At 38.5% G+C, this 13,458-nt stretch overlaps 1 protein-coding gene across 1 annotated transcript in view; it reads left to right on the plus strand.

Annotated features, from left to right (window-relative positions):
• Window positions 1-4,889: 4,889 nt before the first annotated feature.
• Window positions 4,890-13,458, plus strand: part of LOC102828286 (fibroblast growth factor 10-like) — a 155,032-nt gene continuing 146,463 nt past the window's right edge. Inside the window, exon 1 of the mRNA XM_006865748.1 lies at window positions 4,890-5,299. Coding sequence (XP_006865810.1) covers window positions 4,966-5,299 — 334 coding nt within the window. The 5' untranslated portion in view covers window positions 4,890-4,965. The remainder of the gene's footprint in view (window positions 5,300-13,458) is intronic.

Consider the following 13,458-nt stretch of genomic DNA (forward strand, 5'->3'; position numbering starts at 1 on the left):
AAAAGGTATGGAATGCATTGCTTTTTTTCCGTATGTTCATTGCACAACTTTGGTAAAATAGCCTTCTTTGCAATACATACACCAATATTCATTTTGATTTATAAATTGGTACTTAAGCACTAAGTTATTTGATTACTGTGCTCTCGCTAATCAATTGCAGCAAAGATACTTGGACTCTCTCAAACTAAAGCTTGCTAATGCTTCTCCTCACTTTCACCTCTCATTTCAGAGATGATAGTGTGGAAAGTGGAAATGATAATGGAAAGAGTAGCAAATAGAGAGAAAATCGACAGATGTTAGAAATAATTTAGGGTAACAGTCTATGACTGTTCTGTTCTGTTGCAGAATCTTACGTGGACATTAGTTCCTATATGTATGAAATGAATGATGATTTGATTGCTGCTGGTTCCCACCAGCTTTAAAGTGTTGTTACTACCCTGCAGGTTAACATCTCTCTGCTTTCACGGCTTCACTGGTTTAAAACTTACAAAAGAAAAAAAGAAATCATTACTTTATTTGTCCCAAATGTAACTGATTATGAGCATCATCTTGGCTGCAGTCTGGTAAGACCACAAGTCTGAACTGTGCCTTAAAATTAGCATCTCCTGGATGCAAAAGCGAAAATAGGCTGTGACACATACTCACAAGGGCTGCACCACAGACTTCAATATGCGGACTGCACATGTCTAAATAGTAGAACAGCCGGACTGACTTTTGACCTGTCTTAGTATTATTTGAAGCAGTTTACTGACATTACCAATAACATCACACATAATAGAACACACATCTTGTAACTGAACCACAGATAGTGCTGTGTAACATAAAGAATCCAGGAAATGCATACTCAAAATGTAAACTCCTCATATAGAATAGCTACTGAAGGATCTGGTAGTCCATAAACAGATTGCTTCTTTTAGATTCAATAGCCACGCTTTATAATTCTGTAGTGACTGCTGCATGGCTTACTTTAAAAGGCCCCAATAATTTCTCAAAATATCACATTTGACAAAAAGCCACATCTATTTTCCTCAAAAAGATGCAGTCTAATATTACTGGGTATGTTTAAGGCTTAGAAATAATGCAAGCCTTCCAGAAGGTGGAGAAAAGAGAGAGAGACAGAGAGAAAAGAAAACCAGTCTTTCAGAGTTAGTAGGTACCATTCTAAGCTGAAGCTTGTACTATCCTTTTCAATTGTAGCAGAGAAACAATTAATAAAGGAGCCCATTAAGACCTGATTATTGCTGCTAAAAAAGGAAGGTTGAATTTCAGTCCTTTGAAGTAACTGAGAATGATTCAGGCCTCATTACAGAGATATAATCTACATTCATACATTTATGTTAGTGATTCAAATCTATTGGGAGAGATTGAATTCCGTTAAATAGTGCATCTTTCCTGTGGAACTTTTCTCAGGCTTTCTCGGGCTAACCTAAGAGGTGACCTAACAATGCAAAGTAGTGGGGTATTTAGGGATTCAACTGTGCTACAAAAGAAAGGCTGTACAGAAAAGAGAAAAAAAGAATGAGATATAATCTAAAAAGCCATGTCAGCTTTTCCTTTGGGCTGTTTTGTAAATGCCTTTCCTGTCATCACGTTGTACAGAAGAGCGGCAAAGGGACTCTAGAACTTTTAAACACTGCACCTGCTGTAACTAGAGTTTAATACGTAAGTATGAAGATGTCTTTTTTCCCGCCCATTTCAGACACAATAAAATATTTAAACTTCTAACTAAAAGATCTGAATAGACTCTTCTAAGGGTACAGAAATTTGGTAGGGATGAAAGAGAGAGATAGAAAATGAAAGAGAGCGAGAAAGAACTAGCTTTGGAGCAGGAGTTGCTATTGTATGCTACCAAAAAAGAAGAAGAAAAAAAAACCCCAAACTGACATCAATAGAATTGTTTCCCAGTGTAAAGAAACACCAAAATAATAACTTTCCTGTGTTTTATAACTTTTTGCAACAGAATTTTTATTGTATAGTTTCATGAAACATATTTTTTTAAACAATGCACTTTTAATTAGTTGTCCTTTCAAACATTTGGATTTTGCTGAACCATTGGGCTGAAATCCAACTCCCTTAGAAACATTACACTGCCTTTCAGGCATTGTTAGTTCAGGTATAAAACTGTGAACTTGAAAATTGGAGTTAGCACTGTGGATTCATTTAAAAATATCTATGCTTTAATTAAAGAGCAAGACTTGTTTGACGTATGCTCTTTCTTTGCTTAACTTTTCATTTAATAGCTACAGAAATCTGAACTAATTATATTAAACTTAAGAATCGACTGTGGTGTTCACCACATTGTCGAAATCTTCCAAGTACTGCAACGTGTTATAAGTAATGCAATTAAAATCTTGATTCTAGTATGAAATGGTTTTATTTCAAAGGCTCTGAATGCACAGATAAATAGAAGAGCATGTAAAGCTATTTTTTTCCAATCACTAAACAACATAATTGGGGAGTCATTCCTAATGTCCATCTTTAATGCCAGATTTTTAATCTCTTTGTATTTTCTCTTATTAATATGGAAGACTGAGGCCAAACACACATTATAGGGATTCTGGCTTGTTTTATGTACAGAAGCTATTTTCATTAGTTCTCTCCAAATTTCAGTTGCAGTTGTTAACCACCCCCTAAGTTCACATTGAGTCCTGGTGTGGAGCTGTGAGTTAATGTGCCAGACTGCAAAGCTGTTTGAACTGCAAGGTCGGTGGTTCAAGCTCACCAGCTGCTCCTTGGAAATCCTATACAGGGTCACTATGGGTCGGAACCAACTCGATGGCACTTCACAACAACAACAAGCTCACATTGAAGTGTTTTTGGTTTTTTTTCCCTTTTACAAATGATCACTTTTGCACACCAAATAGTAGCAATTTCATATGATTCAGCATAATGAAAATGCCCAACTGCCCTATGTAATATACTTTATAATACATCTTTAGGTGCTTCTTCCAGCCAAGTTTTCTCTGGTTAAGAATAATTCAAAGAAATAATCCCCTTGAAATTGTGTCTTACTCAGATTGGAATGGATTATCACAGTTTTTTTCTTCTGTGTGCCTCTCTAGCCTGGAATTGGGTCTGTCTATACCTACCTGGGTAGTTAGTGAGTTTCTGTGACTCATATGAGAGGTGGAGGTGATGGTGGAAGAGAAAGACGAGGGAGGGAGACTGATAGTGAAGTTCTAGTGTTAAAATAAAGACTTTTAAACATTAAATCTGAAGACAGAAGAAACGCCCCTTTATAGCAAAGTGCAAAGGAAATTGCATAGAAAAGAAAACAGACAGCAGGGTATTTGGCCAAATTGTATGGTAAAAAAATTTTGCAATCGCAATAAAGTGCGTTCACTTTGAAGTGCACGCGTGATTCAGTAACTGACTCATGTTAGCAATTAGAAATCGGTCATTTGGGTCCCTGATTTCATTTGAGCCAAGAGAGAGGCGACTTTTAAGGGTGACGATAAATCTCCTTGAGCTTAAAAGGCAGAGAGGGCCAAAGTGTGAACTTTTTACTTCAGCAACGGAAGCGAAAAATCAGTGATTCATTAAAGTGAAGACCTCCTTGGAAGCTGGCAGAAGAGGAGGAAAGGAAGCTAATTATGTCTCCCCTTTCTGTGCTAGCTGCGACCAGTTTATAATCTGCTGCTTTGGAAATTTATCCACAGCATCTTCTGCTTTCTCCCCAGCATTCCCCTTCTCAAGAAGTTAAAGGGAAGGAAGAAAAAAAAAAAAAAAAAAAAAAAAGGGGAGGGGTGGGCTGTGTGTGCAGCCAAACGCCAAGCCCCGGGTGGCTCTCAAGGATTTCACTGCCAAAAGGGGAGAAAAATCCCTACGCTGGAAAACAAGTGCGGAAGGGGTACCTTGTAGGGGGTTTGGCTCAGGCTGTACAACAGCAAAATTCGGAGAGCTTGAGGTTAGCCCTCGCGCTGGTGGCCCGAGCTGCGAGCACCAGGACGCTTGAAGAGCAATTAGCCGGAGCTCCAGGCGCCGGCGGAGAGGAGAGGGACCCCGAGCTCAGTGCACAGGCAACGGGCTCTCTTCTCGCTATCCTGCTCTCCCCCGTCCCGGCCCCCTCCACCCCCCTCCCTGGCGTTCCCAGCAGCCTAGGGTTTCAGATGTCCCACCGCCGTTTGACCCCCTCCCCCCGCTCTTCCACCCCTGCAAATGAGGTTTGACCAGCAGAGGCAGAGCCCACCTCTGGCTTGAAATCACTGACATTTAGACTCCAGGCTTCAACCTGTTTACAAGTGGGCTTTCCAAAGGAAGGGGGTGGGGGACTAGGGCCAAACAAAACGCCAACCGCCACCCCCCCCGCTCTCCCCCCTTAAACAAGAAGTGACTTTCTGGAGGCTTCAAATCAACAGGCACCACTAAAAAGAGAAAGCAAGAGGGGGAAGCAAACAGCGACGGCCAGGCAGCTGCCTCCAGTTCTGACAACTCCAAAGGGACTCCCTTTTAGAACTGGCTAGCAGACTGGGGCTGTGCAGTGCGGTACCAGAAGGTGCCAACGCAGAGGGGCGCAGACACCCCCCAGCTCTCCAGCCCACCTCCTTTGGGTTTTGTTCACCGTGCTGTTATCAGTTTTTCAGACCTTTTTTTTTTTTTTTGCATTAACATGGTGAAGAAAGGAATGAAGAGGTTCTAAGAACACAGAGACTCCTGGAGGAGCGGAGATCGCTGGTGACCATCACTTCCACCACCAACTTCTGCTGCTGTGGCCACCCACGTTCACCATTCACTGGGAGACTCCAGAGGCGCACGGCAGCGGATCCGAGAACGGAGCGAGGAGAGGCAACCGGCCCTTCCGAGGAGTTATGGATGTTGGTGCATTCACTTCTGGCCAGATCCGCATCCAGAGGGAGCTAACCAGCGACCACCACTTCCAGCTGTCTCCTTGCCTTGCACCAGGTCTTACCCTTCCAGTATGTTCCTTCTGATGAGACAATTTCCAGTGCCGAGAGTTTCAGTACAATGTGGAAATGGATACTGACACATTGTGCCTCAGCCTTTCCCCACCTGCCTGGCTGCTGTTGCTTCTTGTTACTGCTCTTGGTGTCTTCAGTCCCTGTCACCTGCCAAGAACGTGGTCAGGACATGGTGTCACCAGAGGCCACCAACTCCTCTTCTTCCTCTTCCTCTTCGTCGTCCTCCTCCTCTCCTTCCAGTGCGGGGAGGCATGTGCGGAGCTACAATCACCTCCAAGGAGATGTCCGCTGGAGAAAGCTATTCTCTTTCACCAAGTACTTTCTCAAAATTGAGAAGAACGGGAAGGTCAGCGGTACCAAGAAGGAGAACTGCCCGTACAGTAAGTAACAAATGCGTGCTCCCCTCCTTCCAGTTATCCACCCCCATCACATACGGGGGGAAAGCTCTTCCAGATGTGACCAGCTAAATATTTACGTCCCAACCCCTGTAAAATGATTAAGTGGAATACTTTAACACGAAATCGCCCCCCATGTATACATTGTGCTGCTTGCACCCCTTTCTTTACAGCGCCCCCTCCTCACACACCGCCCGCCCCGCTTCTTGCACCCTATCCGCTTCTTAGCTAGCTTGTCACTCGCCGGATCACTCAGGGCGCCCGAGAGTCGTTGCAGTCCATAGATGTCCCTCTTGCTGTCCACCTCCCTTCCCCACCTCATGCGACCGTCTGCTTTCTCTCCCTTCCGTATATGACTCAAGTAAACACATTTTATTTGTTTTCGCTGGCATCTTGTTAAGAGTTTTGGGACAGGCCCCTCAAGCTGAAAATAATTATCTGCTGCCAATTATAAGAGCTTTATGAGAACTTTATTTAAGAAAGGCAATTTGACTCTCTCCCTACCCCCATTCTTTTAACCTTGGTAGTAGCGAAAACGCACTTTTCTGGTTTTGATTTTTTTTTTTTGGAGGGGGGAAGCTTCTCATGTTGGTTTGAGTCATTGCAGTTCATGAAGTTAGTTTTTCAGGCACCACCGTTGCTATTTGTCTTCTGCCTGCCTTCCTCTTGGTAACATGATGCTCATGTCTGTACTGTCAACAGCATATGCGCTGCTTTGTGGTGTCCTGTTGTACTCGTTTCTTCTGAAACCTCTCATACTACAGCATTGTAAACATCTGGGACTGAATTCACACAGACCTCACACAAATTTCATTGTCATTCTCTTATTTTCAAAGTAAAAGTCATAAGTCTGTTTCCATGGCTGTAGTTTATCCCACAGGATAACTTTTTCTCCTCACTACAAATCATTCTCTGATCTCTGATCGCTTGTCTCCTTCTGTTTCTTTCTTCTAAGGGTATGAGTTGGGGAAGTGGGCGGGGGAGAGAAGGAGTGGATATTGTGTCTCTTCTTGAATCAGTCCAGCAAAGCCAGATTACTCTGTTGACTTCCTTTCCTAGTTACTTTCAAGTGTGGAACTTATTCATCCCCTATTGATTGTTATTTGAAAGGATCCGGAGGCTGTGCAATGAATGAAGACAGTAGACAATGACATTTAAGCATCTTTAATGACCATTTAGCATTATCCCAATGGTAGATTTCAGATCACCTTTTAGGGAACTTTTTTTGTGTTAATTATTTGGGAATTCCAAGCATGAATTTGCCAGCTAACTTAATACACAAGGAACAAATTTCAATGACAAGGATTCCTTGGCCAGGTATAATGAAAATGTTGATGGACTAGAATTTAACATTTTCTGTTTAAAATTTGTGAGAATTAAGACTCTTCTTCGCGTTTGGACTTACATTCAACACCAACATGTGTCTCCTCAGATACAGCATACTTTATTAAAACTAACAATATGTTTACATAGTCTAAAAATATATGTAGAAGTATTTTTATGGTATCCCATTTCATGTTTAATTTTAGAGATGCTAAATAGCCCATTTATATATATTTTCATTCTGAATCCTTAAATTAATGCCATTCTATGTTGCAGACTTTTTTTTCCCCCCTTGCTTGAAAGTCATTTGCTACCTGAAATCATGAGATATTATTTATAGTCTCTATGGGCTGTTGATTTAAAATGCAATACCTGTGTTTACTTCTTAAGCAAAATAGTCTTGGTGTCATCTTCATGAGGATGGAGAAGAAGCTGTCCAGTCATTCACAGAAGAGTGGGCTGAAAAGGAAAAATAAATAAATAAATAAATAAATAAATAAAATAATTCACAAGGACTAAAAAATGTATATATACTAAAGTTACATTTTATATTTTTTAAATAAATAAATAAATAAAATAATTCACAAGGACTAAAAAATGTATATATACTAAAGTTACATTTTATATTTTTTGTTATTGGAGAATTTCAAGGGACTATGGTGTGGCAGTATTGGATGAGTAATGAACTGAGAACCACATGGTCAGTGGTTCAAAGCCACCAGCTGCTCCTCAGAAACCCTATATAGGGTGGCTGTGAGTCACTTAACAACAACCACCTAATAAAAATGTAGAGTGTTAACCTTAATCAATCATTTTTTCCATTTAAAAAAAAATTTTTTTTGGTACACTAACTTGACTATGTCACTGGTATATTTTAAGTGTCTTTATAAAGTGATACAAGAAAGACTGATCTGTACTACTTTTGGTTTATGTGGCTTAAAATTACAGTTTTCTAGAAGTGTAATAATTCTGTGGTTAGCTGTTTATTAAAATGATTTTCCAGTATACATATACATTGGGCTTAATTTTTACAGTAACTATCTGTAAGGAGAAATTCTGCAAATTACTGCATAAAACTGGTGTGAAATTTCATCTTAACTCTCCATGTATCTCTTCCCTATGATAAAGTGTATAAATAACCATTTTTGAAATTACAAACTAAATATCTTATATGGTTGTTGTTGTTGTTATGTGCCATCGAGTCGGTTCCAACCCATAGCGACCCTGTATAGGGTTTCCGAGGGTGTAAATCTTTACGGGAGTAGAAAGCCTCATCTTTCTCCCGTGGAGCAGCTGGTAGTTTCGAACCGCTGACCTTAAGGTTCGCAGCCTGATTCGTAACCACTACGCTACCAGAGCTCCTTATCTTATATGGTTGTGCAATCTTAATCAATGATTAAAATGAAATGGGCAGGATTTACCTTGCTAAATAATATCAAAACGTAAATGATTTAGGCTTTCCAAGAACATCTGTATCAAAATTCAGCAAGTGAAAAGCAGAGGTTGAAAAAGCCTTAATTTCACATGTGGCCTGGTAATCAGAACTCTGGTACAATTTCCAGCTGCACTGATTCAGCTGAAGTGCATGCTATCGTTAAGATATTGTCTAAATGTTGCATAATTACATGTGAACAAACTTTTGCCATGCCTACAGGGTAGCCAGCAGGCCAACCCACCAAATGGTAGCCTGTTAAATATTAGGGTATCTAACCTCTGAAAAGTGTCAGTTCCTTGTCCAAAACCACATTTCAGTCACATTTTCCTAAACAAGTTATTAATTACTCTCAATACACAAAGCTGTTCTTTTGAGGTTTGCTTATTTGAAGATTAATTTTCTTTGTTACTTTTGACCCTAGTATTATTGCTGCTAAGCTACAGCAACAGCTTATCTAAGAGGTTATATGCTTGTGATGTCTTGGGTAATTAAACAACTGTTTCTCTGGCTTTTTGCCAGCAAAATGCTAACAAAAGGGAAGCAAGGAAATCACCCATATGCATTGCAAAATCATTTTTAACTATTACCTTCAAAGCTGGTTCCCAGAAAGTCTGTTTCTAAAAATATCACATATGCTAGATAGTCTCAATTTTTGGCGATTAGTATCATTTCTTTTTGTGTGTGCATTTGTTTCTTTGCCATTATATGAGAATAAAGGCAGCATAGATGAATTATGTTTCTTCTGCCAGAAGTCTGAGAAAGCTTGAATAATTTAGAATAGCTCTGGTGTATCTGTCACTGGATATGTCCAGGCTCATTTAGGTTTTGTTTTATCATTCTTTACATCTAGAGCTTTGCCCTTGAAACATTACCACACTGCTCCATTCTGGCCTTCTAGAAAGGCTGGATACAGCTGTTAGGTACACTTGCAATTGGGACAAGGAAACTCGCGTCTATATTAGAGTAAAATAACTGTTAAGCTTCTTTCATGGTTGTAACTTGTAGAAAAGGGGAATCTAGTGAAAAGAAAATACATCCCTAAACTGCAGACAGCTAAGGATATTCCTAAATCAGAAAGCCACAGAGTTTATGAGCTTTTGGGGAAAAGAACATGGGATAGAACAGAGAAGTCAATATTTACTGTGTATTGGATTATGTGTCCTATCTCTTTAAGTATTTGTTGTTGTTGTTAAGTGCCCTCAAGTAGGTTCAGATCTCATCTAATATTCATCTTAGTCACATAATTTATATATAAGTATCTACATCTTTCAAATATGAGAGCTAAGACTGAATAGTAAACTGTCCAAGGCCACTCAGCTAGAAATTGGCAGAGCCAGGATTCAAACCTAAATCTGCTGGCAACATTGACACTGATTCATTTGAATGAGAAATTCCTAAACTCTAAAACACAAATTACACCAAACCTTAAATGCTTATTGCTATGAACATCAATAGTTATTGAGAATGGAACTGGAACAGAAATAAAGTAACAATAGAACTGAAGTGATATATGTCACAGGTATCACTGCAGTAGTAATTTAGTATCAGAAAATGTTAAGGTAATCTCTAAGTGAAACATCTCTTTTGATACTATGTTTAGGGATACAATTGCTTATGGACACAAAATGTACACATACATCAATCTCACTTATGTTAACAGAGGTCATTAGGAATACATAACTGTTTAAGAAAAAATGTCATTGTCTATAGTAATTGTTTACAGCTGAGAGCCAAATGTTTAATTGTTCCCATGTGTAAAAAAAATAATTTGATTGTAAATACCATTGGGAAATCAGGCTATTGCAGAAACTTCTGATATACGACTCTAAAAAGAATCTTGAAGACTTAAAGTTACATTGAGAAGACGTTTTAATTCCTTTCTAATGAGTCTTCAAATCACAATGGTACTTCGCCACATAAAAAAATGATAGTTTATTACCTAGGGTTTAAGGCTTTCATTATTGCTTTCTAATCAAAACTAGAACTTATTGAGTTGTTAAATAAAATGAAGCAAGTGATTGTTGAGAAATATAAGGACTCTTATCATGTGGTGTTGTAGGATAAGTATGAGACTGCAAGGTCGACGGTTCAAACACACCAGCTGCTCCTTGGAAACTGTGTACAGGGTCGCTCTGAGTCAGAACCAACTTGATGGCACTTAACAAGAACAGCAACAATATGGTGTCTTAATAAACACCCCCAAAGCTTTCTGGAGAGAAAATCCACATACAATTTATGACTGCCGTTGTGTCTTATTTAAGTTATGATTGTTTCTAGAGTTTGGTTGCATAATTTATAACTAGCAGCAATTTACTCATGAGCATGGAGGATTTATGAAAGTGGAGGTTTACATGACACTGTCTTATTACCCCTAAACTGCATTCCTACCATATGGGCCCTCCACCTTGGTGGCTTTATCATAAATCTATTAAAAATGTACAGTTTGAGAAAATTCCTTCTTCATAAACCTGATTTATAGGAGGAAGCAGCAGTCAGGAAATCAAATGACATATTGCATAAGACATATCTGCAGCAAAAGATCTCTTTAAACTGTTAAAAAGCACCGATGTCACTTTGAAACCTTAGACTTGCCAGACACATGCCATGGTTTTTCCAATTGCCTCATATGCATATGAAAGCTGGGCAATGATTAAGGAATACCAGAGAATAATTGATGCCTTTGAATTATGGTGTTGACTAAGAATATTAAATATGCCATGAACTGCCAGAAGAATGAACAAATCTGTGTTTGAAGAAGTACAGCCAGATGCTTGCTTAAAAGTGAGGATGGTGGGACATCATCCCACATACTTTGGACATGTCATTTGGACGGTTATCCCTGAAGATGTGCATCATACTCAGTAAAGTAAAGGTCAGTGAAAATGAGGAAGATCCTCAATGTGACGGACTGACACAATGGCTGTCACAATGAGCTCAAACAAGGATTGTGAGGATGGGATTGGACGAGCACTATTTCATTCTCAATGAGTGGGACATGACTTGACAGCATTTAACAACAACTCCTGGACTTAACAACAACAACACCACCTGGTATAGCACTGTAGAATCAGCACTGGACTGTGAACCACAAGGTTGGCAGTTCAAACCCACTAGATCCTCTTCAGGAACCCTATGCAGAGTCACTATGGTTAAGAACCCACTCAATAGCACTCTACAACAGTACTATTTAGACTGGGGAAGTGTATTGAAAGTACTGAGGATTATCAGAAGCACATACACATCTGTCTTGGAAGAAGTACAGCTAGAATGCTCTTTAGTATGCTCCAGTGCCTGGAGAAGGACATCATGCTTGGTAAAATTGAGTGTCAGCAAAATTGAGGAAGCCCCCCAATGAGATGAATTGACACAGTGGTAACAGCAATGGGCTTAAACATAACAATAGTTGTGAAGTTGGCACAGGACCAGACAGTGTTTCATTCTGTTGTGCATGAAATCTTAGTGTGGCACTAGGTTCCCTATAAATCAGATCCGATTCAATGGCACCTAACAACAACAATCTTTAGATTTTGGGATTTTCCATAATCTATTATACAAAGGTTTGCACAGTTCTATAACAAGTGTGTTTTAAAATGATGTTGAAGCATAGACATTAAAAAAAAAAAAAAAGAGTTGTGTTTTATAGATTCAAGGAAACTCCATTAAATGCATCTTTTCTTCTACAACATTTTAAAGCGATAATTCTCATTCTAGTGCAGAGCTTTATTGTCTATTGGACTTATAGTAGAATATGAATGAGCAGTTTAAACTTTTGTACAATTACCTTGATGTTCAGAGGCAAACTCCATTTATTATCCAAAGTCCTAACTTTCCACAAGCCAAAATGTTGGAAAAAAACTGACAATTCATTTAAAATGGAGCTAATTTTCCTCACTTTTATGAGCTGCCTATGAATATCTCCATCTTTTCTAAGCCTTCAATGCTTGTATGCTTATCCAAAATTTTAGTGCAAATAATATTTCTTTATTATGTTTCAGAAGGAGGAGTAATACATGGGTATTAGTTCAAAATGGTTTTAGGCTGTTTTAGCATTAATTCTGTGAACTTTGCAATGGAGTGTTATTCAGATGATGTTATTAGAATTACTGTTCCAACATTTGTCACCAGTAGTAGTTGATGTTTAGTTATTTTGAATAAGTTAAATATTAGCATTTGCTTCCTAGAAAATAAAAATCTCTTTAATTTTCCAGTAAGATAGTACATAAGATTCATGTTTTGTAATTTGAATGCAGTTTTATCATAGTTTAGAAATGTAATGGACCTCCATTTGTCTTAAGCCCTTTCTGCAGAATTATCTTACATGCTATCTTGCTGTGATTTAAAATCTCATAACTTTGACATTTGATAAATGGTGGTAGTTACTTGATTTCATAGACTGAAAATATATTCTTTTTTCGTAATATGAACTTTAAAACAAAGTCACTGTATTTAGCTTAACTCATGCCAGCCAGTTGACCCAGATAGCAAAGGATAATTTAGAAATATGCCTTTGAAATGAGTGAAAACAAATAGATCTATAACTTGGAAAGCCATAGGTGATACTTTAATATTGAAATAATGATGAATACAAAATGTTGATTCTTTGCAAAATCATGTTATTACATAAAAGTGTTTATTTTGTATAGAATTCACTAAATAGAAAGCTTCAAGATATCTAAAAAGGAGACAAGTCACCCACAAAATAATGGCCTGAAAGGTTTCCTTGCTTTTAAAGCAGGTCAGTTGTGTTCTTTCTTTGAACACTGCGTTCTAATTGGAATAATAAATCAAAGAAGACACTCAGAGTAAATTCCCATGTAAGGTGGACAACTGGACAGTGACGCTTTACTGCTGCTAACACGTGCATCCAATTACTATTTGATAGATTCACAGAGCTGCAGTAAAGCATTGCCTCATTTTATAGTTCACCTAATAATTCTTCAACCTAAATCTGTTCACCTTTACCTATATCTAATCTGTCAGTATGTGTGTTATCATTAATGAGGAATTTTCAAATGTTTGGCAGGCTTCCTATAATGAATAATGACGTGGAGTCAATATGAATAATGTAACCAACCATAATAGAAAAGGGTAAAATATTAAGTTGATATACTCCCAGCTTCACATAATTGCCAACTAAACATAACCTAATAATTTCACAATGACTACAGTATAATCTCATTTTTAGTAGCATGGATTGACTGTAAGATTAAGAATTTGTTTTAAAGAGGTATTATCTGTTATCTGTTTTTTTCCCAATAATTATCTTTTGTTGTTGTTCTTTAAGGACCTGTAAGGAGCTCTGGTAGTGTAGTGGTTACGAATTGGGCTGCGAACCTTAAGGTCAGCGGTTCGAAACTACCAGCCGCTTCGCGGGAGAAAGATGAGG

The sequence above is a fragment of the Chrysochloris asiatica genome, unplaced genomic scaffold (genome assembly GCF_000296735.1).
Source record: "Chrysochloris asiatica unplaced genomic scaffold, ChrAsi1.0 scaffold00082, whole genome shotgun sequence".
Classification (NCBI taxonomy): domain Eukaryota; kingdom Metazoa; phylum Chordata; class Mammalia; order Afrosoricida; family Chrysochloridae; genus Chrysochloris; species Chrysochloris asiatica.